The 24,063-nt window shown below is 50.7% G+C and overlaps 1 protein-coding gene across 1 annotated transcript in view; it reads right to left on the bottom strand.

Moving 5' to 3' along the window:
* Positions 1-21,249, bottom strand: part of HIPK2 (homeodomain interacting protein kinase 2) — a 129,667-nt gene extending 108,418 nt beyond the window's left edge. Inside the window, exon 1 of the mRNA XM_080631746.1 lies at positions 21,054-21,249. Coding sequence (XP_080487872.1) covers positions 21,054-21,072 — 19 coding nt within the window. The 5' untranslated portion in view covers positions 21,073-21,249. The remainder of the gene's footprint in view (positions 1-21,053) is intronic.
* Positions 21,250-24,063: the final 2,814 nt, after the last annotated feature.

Raw genomic sequence — 24,063 nt, 5'->3', positions numbered from 1 at the left:
CGTTTAGCCTTGACATGCTCACCCCAACAGTGACCCCACTCCCGCTGCTGTTACCTCTGTCCCCATTGTAGGAGAGCCTTCTGCATCGCTGTGTAGGGAGGCATGAAAATAAACCACCGGCTCCAGTGCCACACTCCCTCCTGGCAGATCTGTTTCTCTCTTCTTAACTGTTTCCAAGTGCCTGGCTGTTTTATAATCCCCACTGAGCATTCCCTTAACTCCTTCCTCACTAAGCCCTTCCACCCTCCCTCGCCCGCTTTCTCTTAAAAGGCAGAAAAAGCCAAGGCGAGGTAGGGGGTATAGAAAGCGAAGGAGGGGGCCTGAATCAAGGGAGGAACAACTGAATCAAACTGCTTTAACAGAACAAGCAAATTAGTCATTTCCCCAGCCTTCTCTTATGCAGACAAACTGACTCTTCTATTAAGATACAGGTTTTTTGTGGACATTTGTGTACCTTAGAAGCTTACTTCTTTGCTAATCTCCTCCTGCTTTTTCATACCATCAGGTCACAGGCTTCTGCTGGTAGCACAATTTTTAATCACACAGCAGCTTGCCCTTTGAGGTCTGAACCGAAATCGCTTTCTTAGATCACAAGTAAACATGAGTTGACGGCTTCACGCCCAGTGTCACCATCAACCCATTTATGCCTAATGCAAAATCCAAGAATCGAGCACAGGTATCGCTTCCCAGTGGAAAGGATGTCGGCAGTCGCTGAGAGGGCTGTGTGGAGGAGCTCGGGTAGAGGGACACGGCCTCCCTGCTTCCAAGATGTGGGACACTGCAATTGCCCTGAAGTGTACTGGTGAGAGCCGCACATGCTATGGGTGTTGTGTGTTGCACGTGTGTATGCATGCATGTCAGCAAGTGCCAGTGGCGGGGACGATGGAGTTACCTGGCCTGAGACATTTTAGGAGACCAACTGGGATAACTATGGCGTGCTGCAGGCCGCTGTGTGCCAAGGTATGCTGGCAGCACGGCACAGGGCGGGACAAGTACAGCGACCCAGCAGCTCTGGGTTTCATAACCGTGATTACGTGCAAAGCAATGCCACAGAACACCCCGGTGCACACGCGGCTCCTGTGAGAGGACGAATAAAGAATTGGGGGGGGGAAGCCATGGCTTTCATACACCCCCTCTCAGGTGGGAACGCCACACTTAAGCTGGCTGCTGCTCTTTCCTCAAAGCCTATGGCTGCTTCTTCCAGCATCTTGAGGTAACCCCTGACAGCTTACGCTCGAAAGTTTGCCAAGGTATCTTTTTCCCTGACAAATGAGCTATTCTGTCACACAAGCCTGGGCCACGGGGCTTTTGGAAATGGTTCTGCTGATGTTCAAAGGGAGCAGCTTGCTGTGCAGAGGAGTGGCAGAGTTAATAGTAGTAGGATCAGCACACGCTCCTACCTGCCATCTGCCTTCAGCTCAGACAGGCCTTCTGCTGAGCAGCCAACACTGGGGCCTGGGCTGGGCTGGGGCCGCTGGAGTGAGCAGCAACTCAGTGACATGAAAGACTGCTTGGGTTAGTTGATTAAGAATAAGATTAAGAGCGCAGGAATCCTGTATAGTGCTGGTACTGACTCAGTCGAGGGATTTCATGGGGGTATTTAAGCCTGGTTTTCCAAAGTCTTTTGCGCAGGTGGGTGTTTTTGTGCCAGCTTAGACCAGCCCCATGAACTGATCTCACAAACAGGGGCCTCTGAAACAGCTACGCTTTCTTCTTTGGTCACAGTAGAAAGTAGGGATAAATAAAGCTTTAACTACATCAGTCCCCTGTAAAGTTTAACTCCTTCACATGTATAAAGCTCTGCAGGAAACACAGGAAAGCCCACTGGTCCCTGTGGACTTCTTTTAAGCACTGGCCACTGCCAGCAGGTCCCGGCAGAAACTGCTTGGCTCTGCTTCCTGCTTCCGCACATCCCGATTGACAGATGCCTCAAGAGCTTTCCCTTTCTCTTTTCCTTCTTTTTTTTTTTTTTCATTTTTAGTAGTAGAAGAGTTGCTTAAGGCTTGTGGATGACCTCAAAGTACCAAAGTGCTGACCTGCCACTGAACTCTGAGCCTGCCAGCGCACAAAGAGCAGCGCTTGGTCCCCTTGTAGACCCATAACAAAATGCTGAGGTTCTCTCCGACATTGTACTATTCTGCTGTGATATCCTACAGCAATTTAAAAGACTGCCGTGGCTGATCTCCAAACCCAGGAGGGGACAAGCAGAGGAAGCAGCAAAAGGGTGCTAATCTGGAAGACGGACAGGGAGCTGGGACGAGCACAACCTGCCTGCTCCAAAAGTGAAAGGAATGGAGAGGCCTCTCCTTCTGCAGACAGAGGAAGGGAAAAAGACAGATGAGTGAAAAGTCTGGACTTAATAATGAAAAACAATAGCTCATAATTTATTTTCATATCCTCTCGCTAATGCTGGAATAATGCTAACAGTGGAATTCCTATGGCATGCATGTCATGCCTGCAAATACCAAGTGAATTACTTCTCAGCTAAGCTATGGGCTATGGCACTGAGCAGCACATTCGTTACAAGTGACTGGATGATGAACAACAGTTTCCAAATTCCTCCTTCACAATGCTACTTGCATTAGCTGTAATTTAATGAGAGAGAGAGAGAGAGAAAGTTTTGGCTCAAACCACTGAAATAATACTGCCTGCCACTGCTTCCCACTGGGTTTTGTATTAACTCACACCACCACCACTACCTCCGCCTCCTCCTCCTCCTACCTCCTCCCTTTTCACACCTGTCCTCAGGTGCTAAAAGTGGTGTCATGAAACCCATCAGCATGGCAAGACAGTATTCCAGGAAGCCCCCAGGCACACGCGTTCCTTCTGGTTGAAAGGCAGGAGAGAACACAGAGCTCTCCCTCTCCTCTGCCAACAGTAACAGGAGGGCCAGAGCAGCCGGCCTCTGCGTGGACAAGCCTCCCAACTCTTTCGTTTCTTCCTCCTAGAGAGACAGTGCAGGTGACAAACGTTGCACTGGCAGCTCTGGAAACAGCACGAAGGGCACACAGCCTGACACATGTCAGTGCAGAGCTCCCACTATGCACCCTTGCCACCATGGTCCTCCTGACTGATTCTCAGAGGAAGCCACAGTGGGGTAGCCCAGCCTCATCCCGGCCTCGCAGGCTCTCTTAGCTGGTTTGTCGCTCTTTTTAATGATTCTGAGATCTGGTAAGTAGCCAATAAATGTGAATAAAACCTTGGCTATGGGTACGGCCTTCAGCAGCGTAAGTGTGCCATCACTACTGACCCCCAGGTGAATCTGGGAACGGCCGCCGTGGCTGCCTCCTCATGAACTCTTAGGTAGGTCTGTACCTAGGTTGGAAAAGACCTTTAAGATCATCAAGTCCAACCTTTATCCCAGGACTGCCAAGTCCACCACTAAACCATGTCACCGAGGGCCTCAGCTACACGGTTTTTGAACACCTCCAGGGATTGTGATTCTACCACTGCCCTGGGCAGCCTGCTCCAATGCCTGAACACCCTTCTGGTGAAGAAATTGTTCCTAATATCCAATCTAAACCTCCCTTTGCACAGCTTGAGGCTGTTGCCTCTTGTCTCACTGGTTGTTGCTTGGGAAAAGAGACTCACACCCACCTCGCTACAACGTCCTTTCAGTTAGTTGTAGAGAGCGATAAGGTTCCCCCTGAGCCTTCTCTTCTCCAGACTAAACAACCCCAGGTCCCTCAGCTGCTCCTCATCACACTTGTGCTCCAGACCCTTCATCAGCTCTGTTGCCCTTCCCTGGACCTGCTCCAGCACCTCTCTTGCAGCGAGGGGCCCAGAACTGAACACAGTGTTGGAGGCACAGCCTCATCAGTACCCAGACAAACCAGGGACAGCCTCTTCAGAGAGGCAGGGGTATCTTGCAGGTTTCTGTCCCGGAAGGAGCCAGCCAGCATCACCTCCCACTCCTGTAGCAGCCTTGCCACAGAGCCCACTCCCCTTTGCATGACACGACATTTAACCACCAGATGACCCTACACATAAGGTTCATGCCTGAAACATGACTCAATGCGGGGAGTCTCATGTGTTGGGCCAGAAGAAAGTCGAGAGGTCTGATCTGAGCAGCAGACCTACCAGTAAGAGGCTGCAAGTATCATTACTGCTCTCCTAGTGTATTCAGTCTCTTCAGCGTTCCTCACCAACAGTGCAAAAACGGCAAACATCCATGGAGCATCCAAAATCCTCCCTATTCCCTTTATGTCACATGTAATTGGGAAGTCCCTCACCCCCAGGCACATTTTGTGGTGTTTTGAAAAAAGGAATCCAAACTAAATTTACATGTTTCTGAAAAGAAGGTACAGGCAGGGGAAGGCAAAACACCTTATGACTGGAACCAATGTTTTTGTGCAAATGAGACCTAGGATTTACAGTTACCTTCCAGCTTTCCAGCATGTGCTACAGTCTTAGCTTTGGCTTAAAAACCATCTGTTTTCCTGTAAAGGTAGACAAACACCAGTGATCCTTTCTCCAGCATCCTGGCTGAAGTCCCACAGACCTGACTTGGGGGAGAAAGGTGGGCAGGATGCCACAGGATGCTCCTAGGGACATCCACACACATGGGTCTGTATAGGCACATAGGTACATGCGTGCTGGGAAAGTGATACAGCAGGCACAATGCTGGGGGCCATCCTCAGAAGTGATCCAAACACAGATCTGCCCTTTGCCAAAATCCCAACCCCCCAGACCTAGGCACAGCATCACACACTCTGTGGCTTTCCTAAAACCATGGATGTGTTTTAAGCAGTGACAGGACTCTGAAAGAAATTAAAGCATCCAATGTGGAAGTGACCCTATGTGAATGCAACAAGAGTTGTTGCAATAAATAAACCAGGATCACAGTCACAGACACAAAGAGGAAGGAACGGTGTGCCTCAGCCTGCTGTGACTACCTGTGCGCTGAGCAGCTCACCCACTCCAGCAGTGCGGGGAGCCCAGCATCCCCCTGAGGGACACCAGATGAAAGGGATCCCTGTGTAGAGAGCAAGCATGGGGAGGAGGGGATCCAGGCATGACCGAGGCCCACAGCCTCTGTAGGTACATGGCCTTCAGAAGCTTAGCACAGGGGTGGTGGTATCTGCTACCAGCCACAAGCTGAGCCTGCTGCCCACGAAGAGAAGCAGTGACCAGGCTGGGGCAACACTATAGGGATGAACATAAGTAACCATACGTATGGAGACCAGCTGGGCTGCACGCAGAACAGGCCAATTACTGCAACAACTTCTTTGGGCATCCGGTGAAAACCACAGAGGTCAGAACCACCAGCCACGATTAATCACATTTACAGTTTAAAACCCGACCAAATCCAACACTTCTGTTGGGACCAAGGAGTTCAGCTGCAGGTTCCTGGCCCTGCTGGGAAGGTAGAGGCTGCCCAGCCCCTTGGCTCCCCTTCTGGCAGGCTGTCACAGCTCAAGAAGGGTGACACTCAGCAGCAACACTCAGTTCCCTTTAAGCCTTCAAATTAAGGCTTACACGGGGCTTAAGTGCTGCCACCTCAAACTCAAAAGGGGACAAGCGCCTCAGAGGCAGGCTCAGAGGCAGCCCATCCACCTGGATACTGCAAGCAGGGGACGGAGAGCTCCTGACCCTGTACCCAGCCCTACATCTCTAGTGAGCAAGGTAGGATGGCTGAGGCCACCAGGAAAGGCTGCTGCTTCCCTTGCCCCGGTTAGGCAAATAACTTCCAATATCTGCCTTTCAGCAAGCATTTCATGGTAACCACAGAGTATTCTACCTATGTGACCATGCCTGCACTCTTCCACCCCTACGTGCTTGCTGGCCGCCCAGGGTTCACTCTGAGCCTCAGGATGACCTGCGCTTTCCAGCATTCAGCTCCCATGGTAAGTGAGCATGTTCTTGATATGTGGCACGCTTCTTCCTTGGCCACAAATGCCTCAGGTGGGCTGGTCATCTTCAACCAAGCATGACAGAACACGACAGGGCTGTGCTGGGGGAGAGGGTGGAAGAAGGGAAGAGGCTGCCAGGAACAGGAGAAAGGACACAAACTACACAGGGAGAGTAAAAGCCCCATTCCCTTACCAAGCCCTGCAATAACAAGAGGGTGAGACGGACAGGAGTACCAGCTGCCATGAAACCGAAATGAAAAACTATGACCTGCAACTTGCTCCAGCAATGCCAAGTGACATAAGCACATTTCCTAGCTCACCCCCAGCGCTGCCATAAACATCTGTTTTATTGCACCTGATATCAAAAGCACTGGGCTTCCCTGTCTGAAATTCTGCCGTACCCTGTCATTCACTCACATCCCATCTTCTTCCCTCACACACTATTTCCTACAGGCAACAGCTTTTTGGCAGGAGTCTCAGTATCTGTTTGCAACAGGGCATAGCAAGGGAAAGCAGACATCTCCTTGTAAAGCACCCTCTTCCTGAAACCCCTTCAGCCCTTCCTGGCTGAGAGGATATGCAGGGATTGATAATGACTTGAGTGCTCCTTTGGGAAACAGCAATGATTTTTGGAGGAACACAAAGTAACTCTTAAGCCAATCCCAGTACTACAGAGGGGAACTTCACGTCTGTAGCTCAAGTTTGCAGCTGAGCAAGAACAAAACCAGGGCTCAGGCATCTACTTGCAGGGATGCTGAAAAAGATACAGGTACTTTACTGAGATGGTCTCACCTACAACAGATAGGTTGTGAGTGACCTGGTAAACACATCTAAATTGATATAAATTCCTTTTGGGATATTTCATTTGCTTACAGATGCCAGCTGCATCACAGGACCAGGTCAAGACTTAAATAACTGAGGATTTAAGTGGACCCGAGACACATTAGTAGACCTGCAGAGTTATCCAAGAACTGGTTCAGTAGGGCCACCAAAACCTGGGACTGGAAGAGATGTGTAGAAGATGCGAGCCATGCATCTGTCCTGGGTCAGGATGGAGATGAGCTGGTAGATGTGGATTACAGACCACTCCCTGTCAGAATGTCTTGGATGATATTTTCCTCAAGCTTAGATTTCTAGTAACCCTTTTGTTCAGTCTGAAAAGAGTCACACTGCTCCAAGAAATCTCTCCCTGCCTTTTACAGGCAGAGTGGCAGTGTCCCCTCCTGAACACACTGTGATTTACAGCCTTCCACACTCACACTGGCAACACAAACCCCTTACGCAGAGACTGCAGACAGTACTCCTGCCAACACATACGCTGTCACAGCATCGCTCCACATAAACACCCTGCATTCACCTTGTTTATATTTCCTCCTGTACAGGCTGCAACAGCTCACAAACATGCAGAAAGCCTAATTTATATTTATAATAAATCTCCCTTCTGCATCCCCCGCAGTGGAAAAGAGCCCTGGTATAAACGTAATTTGCTGAGAGAACAGTGTAATAGCTCTAAGGAGAAACAGGCCCACCTTGCCTTCTGTAGATAAAGGAGATGAAGCCACAAACACATGTGCACACTCCTACGCATTCCTACAAACATGGAAAGAGTCCAACATATACATACATACACACATGTACTCTTCCACCTGTGTTCTCATACACACAGCTCAGTAACAGCATCTACCATCCCTTCTGACTCGCACATGCTTTCAGGCAGCACAGGCATTTGGAAGGTGCACTTTCATTATCAAGGTGCTCACAGCCTCAGATAAGCAATGAGAAAACAACACTGCAAGAGAAGTATTGTCACCATTAATGGGATACGCCTTGTCAGGCGGCGCAGCTATTTTAAAATGGGGTTTACATCGTGTTCCTTATCCCCACTTGCTAAATACATAAGCATTCTAATGTTGAGAGAATGCAGGGGGGAATGTGGTGGGAAGGCAGGTGCTTCCTGTGCCAGTGATAGTGCTAAAAGAGGAATTTATACTTTGTAATTGCAGTTATGACTAAATGTGATCCCCCCTTTGCTTTGTATGCAAAAGCCTTGGAGGAGTTACGAGGTCTTGGGTTTCTCCACTGTTTCCACAAACTGGCTGTAACCAAGAGTTGTCCTTTTCTTTTAATCTGGCTTCAGAGACAAGGATGTGACCTCACTTCTCTCTGCGAAGGACCTCACCCCAGCCTCCCTTGCCCCCATCACTCCAAATCCTGACTGTGGAGCATGTTCCCTGCAGGAGAACACCATCAGCCTGCTCAGAAACTGGGGCTAGCATGCCAGGGTGGCACTGTGCTGGGGAAACACACCCAACCAATCCTCTGGCTTCCAATAAGCTTCTGTGAAGGCAAACTAACTATTAATTCATGTCAAGGTGTTCTGTGCTCATGTATCTTCTGAGTAACTTTAATACGCGACGGCACTGCAGGGTCTGAATGACTCGTACGATTTTTTCTACATGCCAACTTCTCTCTCATCCTAGAGCACTAGGCTGGACCAAAACCTCTTCACTCAACATGGCCACCAAGCCTGCCAACAGCCCACCAAGATGCCAGAAAGCTCTTGTGCACTGATGTACTGGCACCTGGAGGCTAAGCATCACCTGATCTCAGCGCTGCTCCAGCACTCATCCTGTGGCATGTCGCCAAATTCCCGTAACAAAAAGAGTCTGTTACCTACCCCCCAACATACTGCATTGCTAAAACTAGCTGCCATGTTACCTATTACTGCTCTTTTCAGATGCCGCCCCTGCACTCCTTCCCAGGGCACTGGAGTGCCTAAGCGTGGGATCAAAATGCTGGGTCACTTTTTAAGGTGCACAGAGAATCACCAGAGATTTGCTATGTTAGAGAAAATCCTGTTTCAGGTATTTTAAAGACTAGGCTATTTAACTCCCCATAAATTCTGCCACAACAGGAAAGTTAAAGATTGCAAGCACATACAGAGTTCAAAGGCTATATAACAGGGTTTTCTTGGATTTTTTTCTCCAGATTTTGAAGTTAATCATCTAAATAGGGAAATAGCAATGATGGCCAGAAATTACCACTATCTGGAGGCAAAACAGAGACCTGATGACAACCCTTGCCAAACTATTTGGAATATAAGAACACTAAATGCTGCATAGGAGAAAATAAAACCCCATGCACTTCAGCTGGATGTTCTTCACCTCTGGCTTCATGTTTTATGCAAAGAGACAGCCTTCCTATCAATGTAAGCATCAAGCAACATGGACACTCGTCCTTCTGCAATCCTGCTGCTGTCAGCTCCTGTTGGCAGGACAGCTTGAAGCCACAGAAGAACCACGCAGTCACAAACCAGGACCTTGACATACTACCAGAACAGCTCTTCCAGAAACATCACTGTGAAAAGCTAACAGACCACCTCTGCCATGACCACTCTCTAGGTAGGGTGCAGTACTGTCTAGAGATCATACTTCTGCTGATATCTTTCTTTTGGGTACTTTTCCCTCTTCTCCCCATGCCAGCTCAAGCTGTGGCATCCCTTCTCAAATACAGGTTGTGAGCTCTCTGAGGCAATGCTATGCCACATTTGTCCATCTTTTGGAAAATCTGCAGAACAAAGGTTCTTGACTTGCTGGTAGTGGCTACCAGTAATTCATAATTAAAATAAAAGTGAAGCTGTACCAAGGGATTGTTGTGCCTCCAAGTTTTCTCCAGACTTGATTACCCTCAGGAGACACAGGAGAGATACAACTGAGATGAAAAATAAATCTCAGCCTACTTGGTTTGCGCAGAGACCATCAAAAATAATGCGTCTGTATTGTTCTGACCTCCAGATCTCTTTTTTCCTTTGCCTTTTCGTAACCTTTAAAAGGCATATAAGATAAACAGAAGAGAAACCAGGCAGACAACATCCTCGGAAGAGATGTAGGAATATAATCAAGCCCTCAGACACACACACACAAACACCATAATTTATCTCTGCCTCCTCCTGTTTGATATTATCCTCTGCTCTAGTATCATAATCTGTTGCTATGGAAACAGCTATGATGTCACTACGAGAGGTTTATGGATGCCTTGAACAGGAAGGAAAGGTACATGATGATGGGAGAGAAAAAAAGAAAACACCTACAAACAGCTGCTGAGCAGGAGATGCTCCAGGAACGGCAAGTGTTAACAGGGAAAAGATAAATACATTGACAGTGCTGGCACTGCTGCAGACAAGAGCAGAATATAAACCATGCTTTAAAAATAAAGAATGCTTACAAATTTTGCCTACAAGTAAAAATATTCTGGGAAAGCTAAAGGAGCTTCCTGAAAAAAAAAAAACCAAACTTTCTTTGAAACGTTCTGCAAGTTTTCTGCGACTGGATTATTTCCTGAGCCTTGCTGCTGCAGTCCAAGTCTCCATCAACTCACTCTATTGTCTGCTGCAATATTCCCCCCAGAAGTGTTAGTGTAACACCCCACCAATGCAGCTAATACTTAGGAATCTTGATGGCTATCCACCATTCTGTGTGCCTTGATAATCTGTAACTAGAAAATAAAAGTCATGTCTTCAAGCAAAAATAAACACAATCATAGAATCAAAGAATCATTTAGGTTGGAAAAACCCTTCAAGATCGAGTCCAACTATTAACCTCCTACTACCAAGTCCACCACTAAACCCTGTTCCTAACTATTGCATCTACACATCTTTTAAATGCCTCCAGGAATGGTAAGTCCACCACTTTCCTGGGTAGCCACTGCTTGACAACCCTTTCAGTGAAGAAATTTTTCCCAATATCCAATCTAAACCTCCCCTGGTGCAACATGAGGCCATTACCTCTTGTGCTATCACTTGTTACTTGGGAGAAGAGACTGACACCTTTCAGGTAGTTTGTAGAGAGTGATAAGGTCCCCCCTGAGCCTTCTCTCTAGACTAAAAAACCCCAGTTCCATCAACCATTCCTCATCAGACTTGTTCTCCAGACACTTCAACAGCTTCATTGCCCTTCTTTGGGGAAGACCTCAATGTCTTTCTTGTAGTGAGGGGCTCAGAACTGAACACAGCTTTGGAGGTGCAGCCTCACCAGTGCCCAGTACAGGGGTATGGTCACTGCCCTGGCCCTGCTGGCCACACTACTGCTGATACAGGCCAGGATGCTGTTGGCCTTCTTGGCTGCCTGGGCACAAGCTGGCTCATGTTCAGCACCTCCAGGTCCTTTTCCACCGAGCAGATTTCCAGACACTCTTCCCCAGTCCTGTAGCAATGCACGACCCAAGTGCAGGACCCAGCACTGAGCCTTGTTGAATCGCATGCAACTGGCCCCTGCTCATCGATCCAGCCTGTCCAGATCTCTCTGCAGAGCTTTCCTATCCTCCAGCAGATCAACACTTCTGCCCAACTTGCAACAAAATTACTGAGGGTGCACTCAATCCCCTCACACTGATCATTGTTAAAGTTATTAAACAGAACCGGCCCCAGCACTGAGCCCTGGGGAACACCGCTTGTGACTGGCTCCCAGCTGGAGTTAACTGCACTCACCACAACTCTTTAGGTCTGCCATCCAGCCTGTTTTTTTAGCCAGAGAAGAATCCACCTATCCAGGTCATCAGCAGACAGTTTCTTCAGGAGAACGCTGTGAGAAATAGTGTCAAAGGCTTTACTAAAGTCTAGGAAGAGAACATGCACAGCCTTTACCCCATCCAATAAGTGGGTCACCTTGTCATAGAAGGAGATCAGGTTGGTCAAGCAGGACCTGCCTTCCATAAACCCATGCTGACTGGGCCTGATCACCTGGTTGTCCTGTATGTGTCGCGTGATGGCACTCGAAGTGATCTGCTCCATAGCCCTCCTCAGCACCAGAGTCAGACTGAGAGGCCTGTAGTTCCTCAGATCCTTCTGGCCCTTCTTGTAGACCGCTGGCATATTCGCTAACCTTCATTTCACTAGGACCTGTCCTGGTTAGCCAGAACTGCTGATAAATGATGGAAACTGGCTCAGTGAGCACTTCCACCAGCTCCCTGAGCCCCCTCCTTACTTCTCCAAGAATGGAAAACTCTATTACTTCGTGACTGCTATGCCCAAGAGGGCCTCCGACCACCACATAACCCGCAAGTCCTTCTCTGTTCACAAACAACAGGTCCAGCGGGGCGCCTTCCCTACTTGGCTCACTCACCAGCTGTGTCAGGAAGTTATCTTCCACACACTCCAGGCACCTCCTAGACTGTTTCCTCTCTGCTGTTTCCTCTCTGTGCAGAGAGGCAATGAAACTGGATCACATCCAGTAGCAAATAAACACCCTGGCCCCAAACTATAAGCGAAAAAGAGCTTTTCTCGCTCTCCTCACCCAGGAGAAAAACCATAATCTTATAGACTGCCAAATATACTGACATACCTGACCTGCTACTAGAAAGAACAGTATGCTGAACCTCATACACTCAAAATGCACCCAGCCTTCAGGCCACCCGCATCCGTGTGTGGCATGATGCACGTGCCATTCTCACCCATGGGCTCAGGCACTGATGACTCTGCCTCCACGTTCATACCTGCTTTTGTCACCTGGAGAGCAGGGCAGACACATGGACAGAGAGAGTGGGACAGTCACATGTGCCCTCAAAGACATCATGTGCATGCTGCAGGAAAATTCACGATGCAGGGCCTGACAGGGAACAGGCAGGAGAATGGCATTCATCCTCCATAGATGCCTTCATATTGGGAAGGGCAATGGCAGCAAGGGAGGAAACCACAAGGAAAGACCTCACATCAATGCAAGTGCTGGTGTTTCGGCTAATTTCTGCCCCATCAGAATTTCCTGAGCATGGGAAGCAGGATCAGAGATCTTATGGGAATGCTATAGCATTAATTTTGCCTCTGGTCTCAGCCCCAACCAGGGAATCCCCAGGCAGACTCTCCTCCCACCTATAAGCATTAGGATATAGGTGGTATCTCTTGTCCTCACCCACCTTCCCTTCCAAACATGTTAGAGGCAACTGCAGGGGAAAAAAACTGGGAGAGACTGAAGTCAGTAAAGGCAGCTGCAAAAACAGTTCAAGCCAGGATCTTCACCTAGCTTTCTGTTCCTTCCAGCCCTGGCTGTGACAGCCTCAGCCCATATACTTCTCAGGGATCTCCTCCCTCTCTCCAGTTACAGTCATTTGCCCTTGTTTTCCTTCTCCATCTGTCTCTCTCATCCTCTTCTCTCTTGTCCCCAACCTACTGCCTTACTTTTCAAGCCTTCAGCCCACCCTTCCCTTCGTCGAAAAACCCCCTGTCAGAAATATTTAGGAAAACCCACAAATTGTGATTTCCTCTCCCCAAACAGCCCAGCTGGTTTATATTATCCACCTTCCCATTATTTTGTCTACATAAAAAGCAAATCTTTTGGGATGGGAACTATCTACCCCTTCACATTAATGTCATACCTATTGCAGTAAGGTCCTGCTTTTGTTTGGCACTGGCACTACTATAGCAAATACATTGTTCTTAGGAATACTTCAAAAGCATCAAAGGAGAGCAAAAGAACAGCAGGTGTGAAAACCATGCCAAGTGTTTCCTGTTTCTTTCAGCTTCTTTTATATTTTAAGGGCAAGGTTCTGTTCCTGGTTTTTTATTAAACAATTTCTTTTCTTATGTGCTTTCCATTTGGGACTGCCGAGTAGAAAACAAAGCTGATCTTGGTGAAGAAACAGAGATTGTGCTTTTTCAAATTGGCAGGTGACACCAAGCAGGAAGGGTCTGCAAAGTCTGGGGAATTAGATTAGAATTCAAAACAATTCCAAAAATTTGGAATTCAAACAGGACAAATACAAAAATCACACATTTAGGTAGGAAAGGCTAACTCTGCACATACAGGATAGAAAATGGCTCATGAGGCATCAAACTTCTTGGACAGAATATGGGAACATTACAAGATACACACAGACGAATGTCACAGTTCAAAAGTTAAACCAAACAGGAGCACTGCCTGTAAGAGTTGAAGGAATACTTCTGCTCTATTCGGCCAGCACAAGACCCCAGGTACAGCATTGCTCTAGCAGCGCCATTCCAGAGGGAGGTGGACTACCTGAAGGGAGTGCAGAGAACTAGAAGGATGGTTAAAGATGAAGGGAACAAGAGACAGGAGAAAGAGCTGAAGGATGCGTTTGAGATAAGATGTAGCCTAAGGAACACAAAGCCAAGGACAGAGATGATGAAGAGGAAGAAATAGTTTTCCCGTACCAACTGTGCATATGACAAGGAATCTCAGCAAGCAAAGCAGAGGAGTAACAGAGCAGGTAAAATCTTTTCAGTGACAAAGCGAAGGGCAGCAACGAAAGCCTGCGCAGGCTGTGGACCCTCCCTCCATACACGAGGAATAACCTGCACAAGCGTGTTAGGAAACACACTACACAAGCATGTATTTAGTATAGTACATCCTGGTTTGAAACCCTTTTTGAAGTCTTTCCTATGCCCACTTCCTATGATTTCAATGACTTTGGTGAGAGGTAAGTTTCCTTGGCACAGACCACAGACCACAATAAACCTGTTAGTGTTTAGGGCCAGAGATGTCAGCCTGCAGGGTACCACTGTGTAACACTGTTGTTCCAGGTCTTTCTAATGCCTTTAAGGATTAAAGGTTATAATGAACATGGAAGACAGCTGCTTTTCTGAGTTTCTCAAGTATCTCTGGCAAATACCACTTCCTTGCTGGGTGACCTTTCCTGCTATCCAGGGTAGGAGGTATAAGTGATTGCTCTTACTTCATCCTTCTGCAGACAGATGTCAACACAGGCTCACCTGGAATGTGAGCAGGACAGAGAATGCAGTGTGAATAAAGAGTGAGCTTCAGCTTATCCAAGCAAATGTCCCACTCAGTGGGAAATGCTGAAGAAAACCAAGGAAGCAAACTATGCCACCCTTCACCCAGCATGAAACTCCCTCTCCCTCCAGAATGCAAAGCAGACAGGCTAATGCTCACTGCATGGACATGGTGCTTCTCCCCCACATAGCTCCCCAGGTTTGTGTGGCACTGTTGCTGATCTACACTATGGCCCCTGAAATCAGAATCAAGCCCAGTAGCAGCTGGAAGCGTTCACATCTCGAGGATGCTTGCCTCCCACCAGCTTTTTTGTATCCCCTGCAAATAAATGGAAGACTGTTCCTTGGCATCATTCTGTCAGTAGCTTGATCAGACAGCCACTCTCTATATAGCACCTTGAACATACACAGCACTGAATAAACACACACTATTACAGCTTATTATTACTGCCATTAAATAAATAAATTCTAATGGTACGGCTTTTTCATTCTTTCAGCCCTGAGTCCAGACTCTTTGAAGTATTTTGAGATGCGGTGATGCCTCTGCAAGCCTATGAAGACAGGGGCTGCTCCTCTGCTCAGATGTGTGGGGATGTCTTAAGATTTCTACCACCAAAATTACCCAACCCAGAAGGCTATCTGAATTCAAAGGTGGTCCCAAAACACATGCACTTGTGCTTTCCAGAGGAAGGATCTCAGTTGCTGGAGTGGCCAAATGAGGGAGGATTCAGGTGTGCTCTGTGCTGTAAATGGGGGCAGCAGTAACATGCCTCTATTCCTCCCCCACAACAAACAGACAAATTGCTAAATGCCCTATCTGGAGTGAAATTATCACCTAGGTTTATTTTCAAAACAAAAGCTGAACTCTGTACTGCTAGGGGGAACAGTTTCAAAAGAGACGGCCTCCTGTTAAACACTAGGGTAAGTAAATAGCTAAAGAAACAACCTTTTCTGTAAATAGTGTTTAATTCTTGCTTCTCGTTATCCCCCAGTTAACCTTCCAAAAGCAAAAAAAAGCCCTATAAATAATATTTCACCTTCATAGGGCAGAGATTTCACAGTAAAGGGTGAGGAAACAACCTCATTTTTATAAATGTACTGATTAAGCTATAGAGGCCATGAGTCAGAAAGGTACTTCAGCGTGTGGCCAGCTTTAAAGACAAACAATTCTAATGAAGTCAGCAGCACTGCCTGTAAGCTTAAATTTAGGTACAGACCTTAAAATATCTTCTTAAATTGGGATCAGAGAGGAAAAGGGTGGAACTTTCAAAAATGTCCAGTCTCAGCCTACCCATCCTCTACAGGCACAGGGATGGGGAAACCGTAATAGCGGTCAGCCCACCACTGAACGCCTTCAAAACTCCTCTTCTCGGCCATCTCACTCGAAGGTACACACTATCCTCAGCTCATTGATTCAGCTCCTGCACCTAAGAGAAGTGGTCTAGTGTGCCACATCATACAGGTGTCTCAGCCTAGTCTGAGCAGAAGGTGGGTGAACCCACCCTTGGCCTGGCCATCTGGCAGGCCTGCTCTCACACCATCATCCAGGACTCACTTGGTGAGGCCCACAACCAGGACAGAGATTTACCTCTATGTCAGGTCACCAATCCTTTCATGATCTGACTTCCCAGAACTTTCCTCCCCTTAACCAAATTTCCACATACTTTTACATACTATTGCTGTGATGTGGCCAAAACTGAGCCTTATTCATTTAGCCACTCAAGTACCTTATCTGCCTCCAATAGTCAGAGCTGACTTAAATTCAAAACCCTCACAGGCATCAAGGTCTCTGGGCTGTCCCCAATCAGTAGAAGACCTACACAGATCAGGGTCTGCATAGCCAGCTCTTAGTCCGGATAAAACCACATCCAGTGGTTTCAAAGTACCACTTAGAAGTGGGAGGTAAATAGCAACCACTGGGTAAATGGGGAAACCAAAGCACAGGAAAAGGAAAATGAAGGAAAATGACTTCATCTTTCAGGCCAGCTGGGATGTCCAGTTGAAGCCAAGGCGGCTTTCTCCACCTGCTAAGCCATGCAGAGGAACATGCTGCACAGAGTCTAAGGGCCAACGGCTGTGGCAAGTACCTGTGCTTGCCTCTTTGTTCAAGTGGGTTGTCTGTCTGCTCGTCCCAGCCCCTGGTCCCAGCAGCGCTCTTTCCTCTTCTGAAAACAGAACTGCATTTTTCACCCATTACATCTCAAACACATTTAATTGCTAGGCACGGCAGCATGATAAGAACAATAATTATAACTAGAGGGGGCTTCCTGTTATCCTGGCTATAGCCATATCCTGAGCAAATAAAAACTTAGGCTTTTGGTCCCAGCATTGACTTTGCTTAAGTTCTGGTTATGAATTCATAAACAGGAAGCGCCTCTGAGTTATCATCTCCCTGCATGAACCTTGGGGCAAAGACCTTTACTCCGCCTCAGTGGTGCTGCCTCTCCGATGAGAAAGTTTAATGCTCTCTAATGAAATGTGAGGACTCATTCAAAACCCAGCAGTGCTGGCCTGTTCCTGGCATTAAATGGGATCGCATTCGCGACGCGTCTGGGGTCGGATTTTCCAGCTTCCCAGACCCTCGTGTGACAAGGACAGTGTGCAGGCAGGTCCCTGCCTGCGCCAAGCTACAGCAGCGGCACCGGTGGCGAGGTGCAATTTACAAATATTATCCATTAATTCCATAAGCCACCCACATAAAAAACTACCAACGCGGCTGCTAAAAATACACTGTGAGCTGCAACAAAGTTGTCAGAAATAAGCAAGAAGCAAAGCAAAGAAGAACAAAAGCAAAACAGAGGTAATCGCTGTTTAGAAAATAAAGGTTAAGGCATATAAACATCAGTTTTAACCCAATTCTGAAGGATGCTAGGTACAAAGCACCCAGGAAATCTTTGGAGACCCCTATCCAGGGCACAAATCTACCCAGAGCCCAGGCACTGGTGGTGTCTACCAGTGAGCCTTCTTAAAATGGGGTCTCCCCTGGTCCATAGGGTTTGGCTCTGTTCTCTGCCCAGGAGGAAATGTCACACGACGAGCACACTGATGGTGATCTTGCACAGCACGGGCAACACTGCCCAGAGGAGAGTCCAAAGAACCAGACTCTGACCTGCCCCAGGTCCTGTGAAGCTCCTGTGAGCTCCTGTGAAGGTCTCCTGTGAAGCTGCTACAGCTGTCCCTGTTGAAGCCTTGTAGCTGGTGCTCAGGAGGACAGCAGCCATTAGTTTGCCCCAGCTCTGGAGCAGAGGCCATGCAAGATCACACCTGATGAGGCCTGCTTTGGAGCACAACACACTTCCCCATACAGCTGACAATCAAGACTAAAATCCAGGTCAAACATTGCATGGAGGTTTTAATTCTGGTTTATTTGACTTGGTAGCGTTTTACGTCCTTCATTCTACTGCTCAGCTCTGCAACACCCGGAAACAAATGAATGAGAAAAACCCAGCAGAAAAGAAGATGACAGCAAAAACTGAATTCCTTAAACCAAATGAAAAAATTCCCCTTGCACAGTGTGTAGCGGGGAGGATCTCATACCAGGTTTTTATCAGGCCTCACCTATTAACATCAGGTGAGGCACAGTTCTGCTTCCCAGAACCAGTACTTAAGCCAGCTGCTCAGCACAGGCACACGCTACCCTCACCTACATGTCGAGAATGGTGGGTGACTCTGTGCATGTGCTCTACGTTATCACTCACTTAAATTTCTACTGGAACCATTTCATAAGGCCTCCAAGGTGTCACATTTCCTCCCGGGGCACCTCTTCTGTCAAAGAGCCTATGTTCTGAGATCGGTTAGGGGGGGGATACTGTTTCACCTACCCTTGCCTGCCTTGCGGTCGTGGTGGTGGCAGTGGCCATGTGTGTGTGCCACCCGACACTGCCCAGTTAAGAGCAGGAGCACCAGAGAAGGGACTGCCGGGGGCCACCGCGCTGATCCAACCCCTCGGCTCCTGCCCTCTCCCCAGTGGCTTGGCCGTACCTGACGCTCCAGAGGAGGCTTACACACCAGACTGGTCATGTACCTCATGTGAGGCTCGTAAGGGAGAACGGCAGTCCTTGTCTCCTTCCAAGGAGGAAATCGCATCCCCTGCGATAAGTTTTATCTGTGCACTGCGATATTGCAGGGAATTCTAAGGACCTCTCACGGCGACTAGGAGGCGAAAAACATTCATTAACCCCTCCTCCACCTCCTTCGAAGCTATCCAGCAGCAATTTAACCCGCAAACATACTGCAACACAAAACAGATAAAACAATCCCTATCAGGCTTTGTGCTACCCACTCACTGGCTCTTGCCATTTAGGATATTCACCTACTTTAAGGCTTGAGGCATGCTGCAGAGCCTGGCTGTGGACACTCCTGTATCGGCTGCCGGGAATTTGTTTTTGCGGGCTGCTTTTCAGGGCATTTTTTTCCCCCATCTGCTCTCTTTTTCCAGTCAGGCAGAAGCACGGGCGCCGCTGAAGTTAGGATGCTCTGAGGAACCGCTAAACTTCCACCGCACGCACGCTTCGGTGCGGCACCGCCGCCACCTCCCCGGGAGGAAGCCGGCGCCCTGCCCGCCCCGGCTGCGGCCGAGGCCTCCGCTCTTCTCGCTTCCCTTCCCTGCCCGGCTCCGGGGAGGCGGCCGTGCCGGCGGCGCGCCGAGAAGGGGAGCGCGGCCGGGCTGACCGCAGGCCCCGCGCCTCCGTGCGCCGCCGGCCGCCGCCGCGGGGCACCGCGCCGCCCCGCAAAACCACCCCACCTCCCGCCCAGGGGATGCAGCCCGGCGAGGAGCGAACTTCAGAGTGATCGCCGCATTACCCACCCTGCCAGAGGCGTTTGCTCGGGAGGGGCTGGGCAGGCTCCGCTGCTGGCCGTGTGATGCCGGGCAGGCCTCACCGGCCCGCCGGTAGCCCGGCGCCCTACTGGGGGGGAAAACAGGCCTGGCCCGGCGGGGGGCCGCGGCGGGGGCCGGGCAGGTACTCGCTGCGGCTGCGAGCCCCCGCCGCGGCCGAGGCCGGGGGAGAGCGGCGAAGCGGCGGCCTCCCCCTGCCCGCGGCGGGGCCCCGCAGCCGTCCGCTGCCGCTGGAGGCGCCGGGGGCGGCCCGGGCGCCGTTGGGGGGGGCTGCCCGGGCCCGGGGGCCGAGGCCGTTCGGCGGCGCGGCGCGGCCGGCAGAGGGCGCCGTCGGCGGGCCGGCCCCGACCGGCACCCTGGGCCCGCCGCGGCCCCTCCGCCGCCACCGACACCGGTCCGCCGCCGCGCAGGGCCCCGCCGCCACCGCCGCGGCCCCCCCGCGGCCTCCAGCGGCGCCGCCGCCTCCGGGCCCCGGCAGCACTGTGCTCGGCAGCAGAGAGGGCGGGGAGGGACGGCCGTCCTCCCTCCGCTGCCGAAAACGCTCCTCTTTGTCTGCCTGCCTGCCTTTCGCGGGGTCCGAACTCCACACCGGGGGCGAGCCCGGCGCTGCCCAGAAATAACCCGGCGGGCCGGTAACTTTACACCGCCCGCCGGGAGCCCTCCTCTCGGGCGCTGCAGCCCCGGCTCGATTTTCTTCTCAGATAAGTTTTACCGGCCTCGCCATAGAGACAGAAAAGTACCTTGTCCCGTCCGCCCGCCCCATCCCCCGCTCCCCACCGGGTGCCGTGGTCTCCGCCGCCGCGGACCGACTGATGGGTCCCTAGGCGGGATAAAGCGCCCGGTGGGTGGATGTCCCTCCGGTTTATGTAACGCTCCCCGGCCAGCGCCGAGCCGGGAGGAGTGACGGGGAAGGATAAATGCATCGCGAGGGGATTTAAATTAACCTTGATATCGTTTCACATATATATAGATACACACATATATTTTAACAGCCAAACTGAAATAAGCACCCATCTAACGTACACACACACACACACCCCTTTTATTTATTTATTTTTTCAACCTGAAAAAAACTAAGTTGGGGCACTTGGGCTCCTCGCCGCAGCCTGGGCTGGGCTGAAGGAGAAGCCGGAGAGGCTGACAGGCGGCTGCCGGTAGCTCCGTTCCCCGCCACCGCTGCCCGCGGGCTCTCCGCACCCTGGAGGAGAGCCCCGGCGGGGGGAACTCCAGGGAAACCGGCGAAAGGAGCGGGGTGGCCGGTCCTGGAAATGCGAACTGCAGCGAGGGGCAGGCAGGCACACACGCGCACACACACACAGGCGCAGGGCAAGCTCCGTCCACCTCATTGTTCTGCTCGGCACCGGCACGGACTTCACCCACCGCCCCCCGCCCGGGACCGCGGAGCTGGGGGGGGGCACTGGGAGAACCGGAGGGAGACCCGCTCCTCGCCCCGCTCCCCACCGGTGTCCGGGCAGGGCGGGGGTGCCCCGTCGCCAGCCTTCCCGCAACAGCGCCGGGGGGACGGTAGACCCCGGGCGGACGGGGAGCCCCGGTCCTGTTCTCCCCCTCCTTTCTCCCCGGCGGGGCGAGGGGTGCCGGTAGGGCGGGCCGTGCCGGGGCTTACCTTCGTACATGGGGGCCATCGGTGCAAGGACGCCTGTTATTCATGGCAACGCCGCCACGAACGACGCGAGATCGCAGCCCCCCAAACTCAACACACATCTGCCATCTTGAGCGGGTGTCTCTCGGCGGAGGCGAAGCTGCCGCCTGCCTTCTGCATCGCTGCCCACCTCAGCGCGGGGGGAGCCGGGCACATCCAGCCCCGCTGCCGGCCCTCCGACGCGGCCGGGGCGGGCGGGCGAGCGGGCGGGGGGCGGCGGCGCCGGGCCGGGCCGGGGCCGGGGCGAGGCGCGGGGCCGGGCAGGGGCGGCGGGCGGCGGGGCCCCCCCGGCTCGGGACGGCGGCGCTGGGGAGGGAGGGAAGGAGAAAGGGAGGAAGGGAGAGAGGAAAGAAGGAGGGAGGGAAGGAGGGAAGGAGGGGGGCTGGCGCGGTGCCCCCGCTCTCAGCGCGGCATGGCTGCGTGTGCCGGGGCGCCTGCAAAAGTTGCACTGGGGGTGAGAGAAGGGGAGAGAGAGACGGAGGCAGAGAGAGGGAGACGGAGACCGAGACGGAGAGGAGGAAAAAAAAAAAGGGGGGGGAGAAAAAAAAAAAAAAAAAAAAAAGACGAAGGGAGTTTGCAAATAATCAAGCGCCGATGGCACTGATCGCGGCTTCCCAGAAGGAGAGGGAGCTAGCGAGAGAAACCCTCTGCTGAGATTATGTGGGATCTTGTTTAACAACACATTTCAATCAGGAGAAAAAAGGAACAGTCAACAGAAGTTGGTGAAACACTTCTGTGTTCTCCCCCCTTCTCTTTATAGAAAAGAGGGGAAGGGAAAAAACTCTAAAAAAAATAAAGAGGCAGCTGATTGAAGCTTTGCAATTCACTGGCTGTGGGGATCATATAATTTGAGCTCATGTTTTACAATAGCATGGAAAATTCCTACCTCTCCCCCTCTCCCCAAATAAATCTTCTATTCCCTCAAGGCATTTCACAATCTGGTTCACTGACAAAAGTTCCAATTTACCCTTTTTTTTTTTTTTTTTTCATTTAGCTCGCTTGCAGTGTAAATATTTAGCGGATGCATTTAAAATAAACATACGTTGTTGCTTTTAGGATTCGGGTTGTTTTTGTTTTTTTGTTTGTTGGGTTTTGCAGAAAAGAAACCACATCAAAGAAGTGTTTACTTACTGAGATTGACAGCCACTACTTCCCACCACCACCCCCCCCCCTTTTTATTTGAAAAGATCCATCTTTCTGGCTGAGCTCTTGCTGTAGGAACACCAACTCGACCAGCGCTGTTTTTGTCGGTGCAGGCAGGAAAGCTGTAGGTGAAGCCACATTATCTGGAGCCCCCTTGTCCCATCAGGGGCTTTGGAAAGGAAGGTCAGTCGCCAAGTACATATTACACAGGTGAGGAAGCTGAGACTCATGCAAAGCCTCTGGCAAAGGTGGAAACAGAACCTCAGGCTGTGATCCTGCATTAACTGCCGTCTGCATCTGCCCGACTGGAGCTTCTTACAGGTGAGCAGTGTGGAGCCAGGCTGGTGAAGATGCATTCTCTTCGTGCCTGCTGTAACTGCTAGTCTGAAAGACGTTGCCTCTCGTTGCTGCTGTTGCCCGCCCAGACCTCTCCCACCACAGGATCCGATCGCAGCAGGACTCAGCACCCAGCCGCTCCTATCGATGTCTCGAGGGGGAGGAGGCAAGAGGTAACTTTTATTTGGGATTTCAGTGAGAGCCGAGTGCTCCCACCAGCCTGGCCCCTGGTGTCGGGGTACCCAGAGGATGCCTACACTGGCAGATGAAAGCAGGCCAGGGAGCAAGCCATGCTGACCAGCTGATTGAGCAGGATGGCCGTGCCTGTGCTGCAGAGGACAAGCCCCCAGGCTCCTGGGGGCCCCCTTTCTCGCAAGGTACTTTCAGTGTTTCGCCTGACTTTTTTTCCCCACTGAAAAATGCCTGAGGTAACAGAAGGGCTGTCTCACCGTCCATTAGCATTCTGTTTACTACATGAAGCTGAGGAAACGTGTTAAATGTGTTGGGGAGTGGCATGCAGGGCAGGTGGAGGTGATTGAGGGCACAGTCAGCTAGTATGGCACTGGAGGACTGTGTACAGCAGAGGGAGCAAAACCTGCTGCCATCTCGTTTCTGCTTCATTTTGAGAGTGATCCCAAGACCAGCCACCACTGAATCTTGGAAAGAAATGGAGCAGCCTCCAGCTGGACATCTGGGGAAGTCTAGGCCAGAACTGGAGGGCAACTGGCAATGCATGGCAGCAGGCACAGTATTTGAACTTGCTTCTTGCCCCTCTTTTAGTTAGCCACGGCAGCCCTCAGGGTTTGGCTGTCGATACCAAGCCGATAACCTCACATTTTTCTGAAACACGTTCTGGTCATTGTAATTCTGCGCTGCTCTCTTCTTTTATGATGGAGGACATTATCTGCTTTCCAAGGCTACTGATGCTTCTGAGCCCAGCCTGCCTCCTTGCCCTTGGTCAGAGTGGCAGCCATGGAGCCCTGTCTCAGAGCCACAGAGGAGATGTGGAAAAGTATTGGGGAAGGGCAAAGGACAAAACCAGAGGAGAGGAGCAGGCTGCTAAAGGAACCGGCTTTGCTTCTTGTCATTGTATTTTGCTGCAGCGTGGCTCCAGGATAGCCACATCACCTTTCAGCTGTGCCATGGGGACAGGGGTACCAGCCTCTGCTGCATGAGACTGCACCGGTGGTTTCTTCTGTGTTTCACCCTGAGCTACCCTATAGCCCTTGGGTCTGTGTTAACTCCACATCCATCAATGCTAGTATGATGCAGGAGCTTGAAACATAAAGTAAACTCAGTCCTCATCTCTTTTGCTGGAAGAAAAGAGCAAGGGGTTGGTGGAAGGATCTGCAGGATTCTGTGCAGCCTGGACATGGAAGTGGTCCCTCCTGGCTCCGTGGCTGGCAGGTGGAGCACAGAGGGTGAGGTGGGAGCAGCCAAACCTGTGCATGACATACTTACGCAAATGCTAAAGCTGCCTGGCTTCAAAGCACAG

The sequence above is a fragment of the Psittacula echo genome (assembly GCF_963264785.1).
Source record: "Psittacula echo genome assembly, chromosome: 1".
Classification (NCBI taxonomy): Eukaryota; Metazoa; Chordata; class Aves; order Psittaciformes; family Psittacidae; genus Psittacula; species Psittacula echo.
Note: the sequence above shows the minus strand (reverse complement) of the source record. Positions and strands in the feature narration are given on the sequence as shown.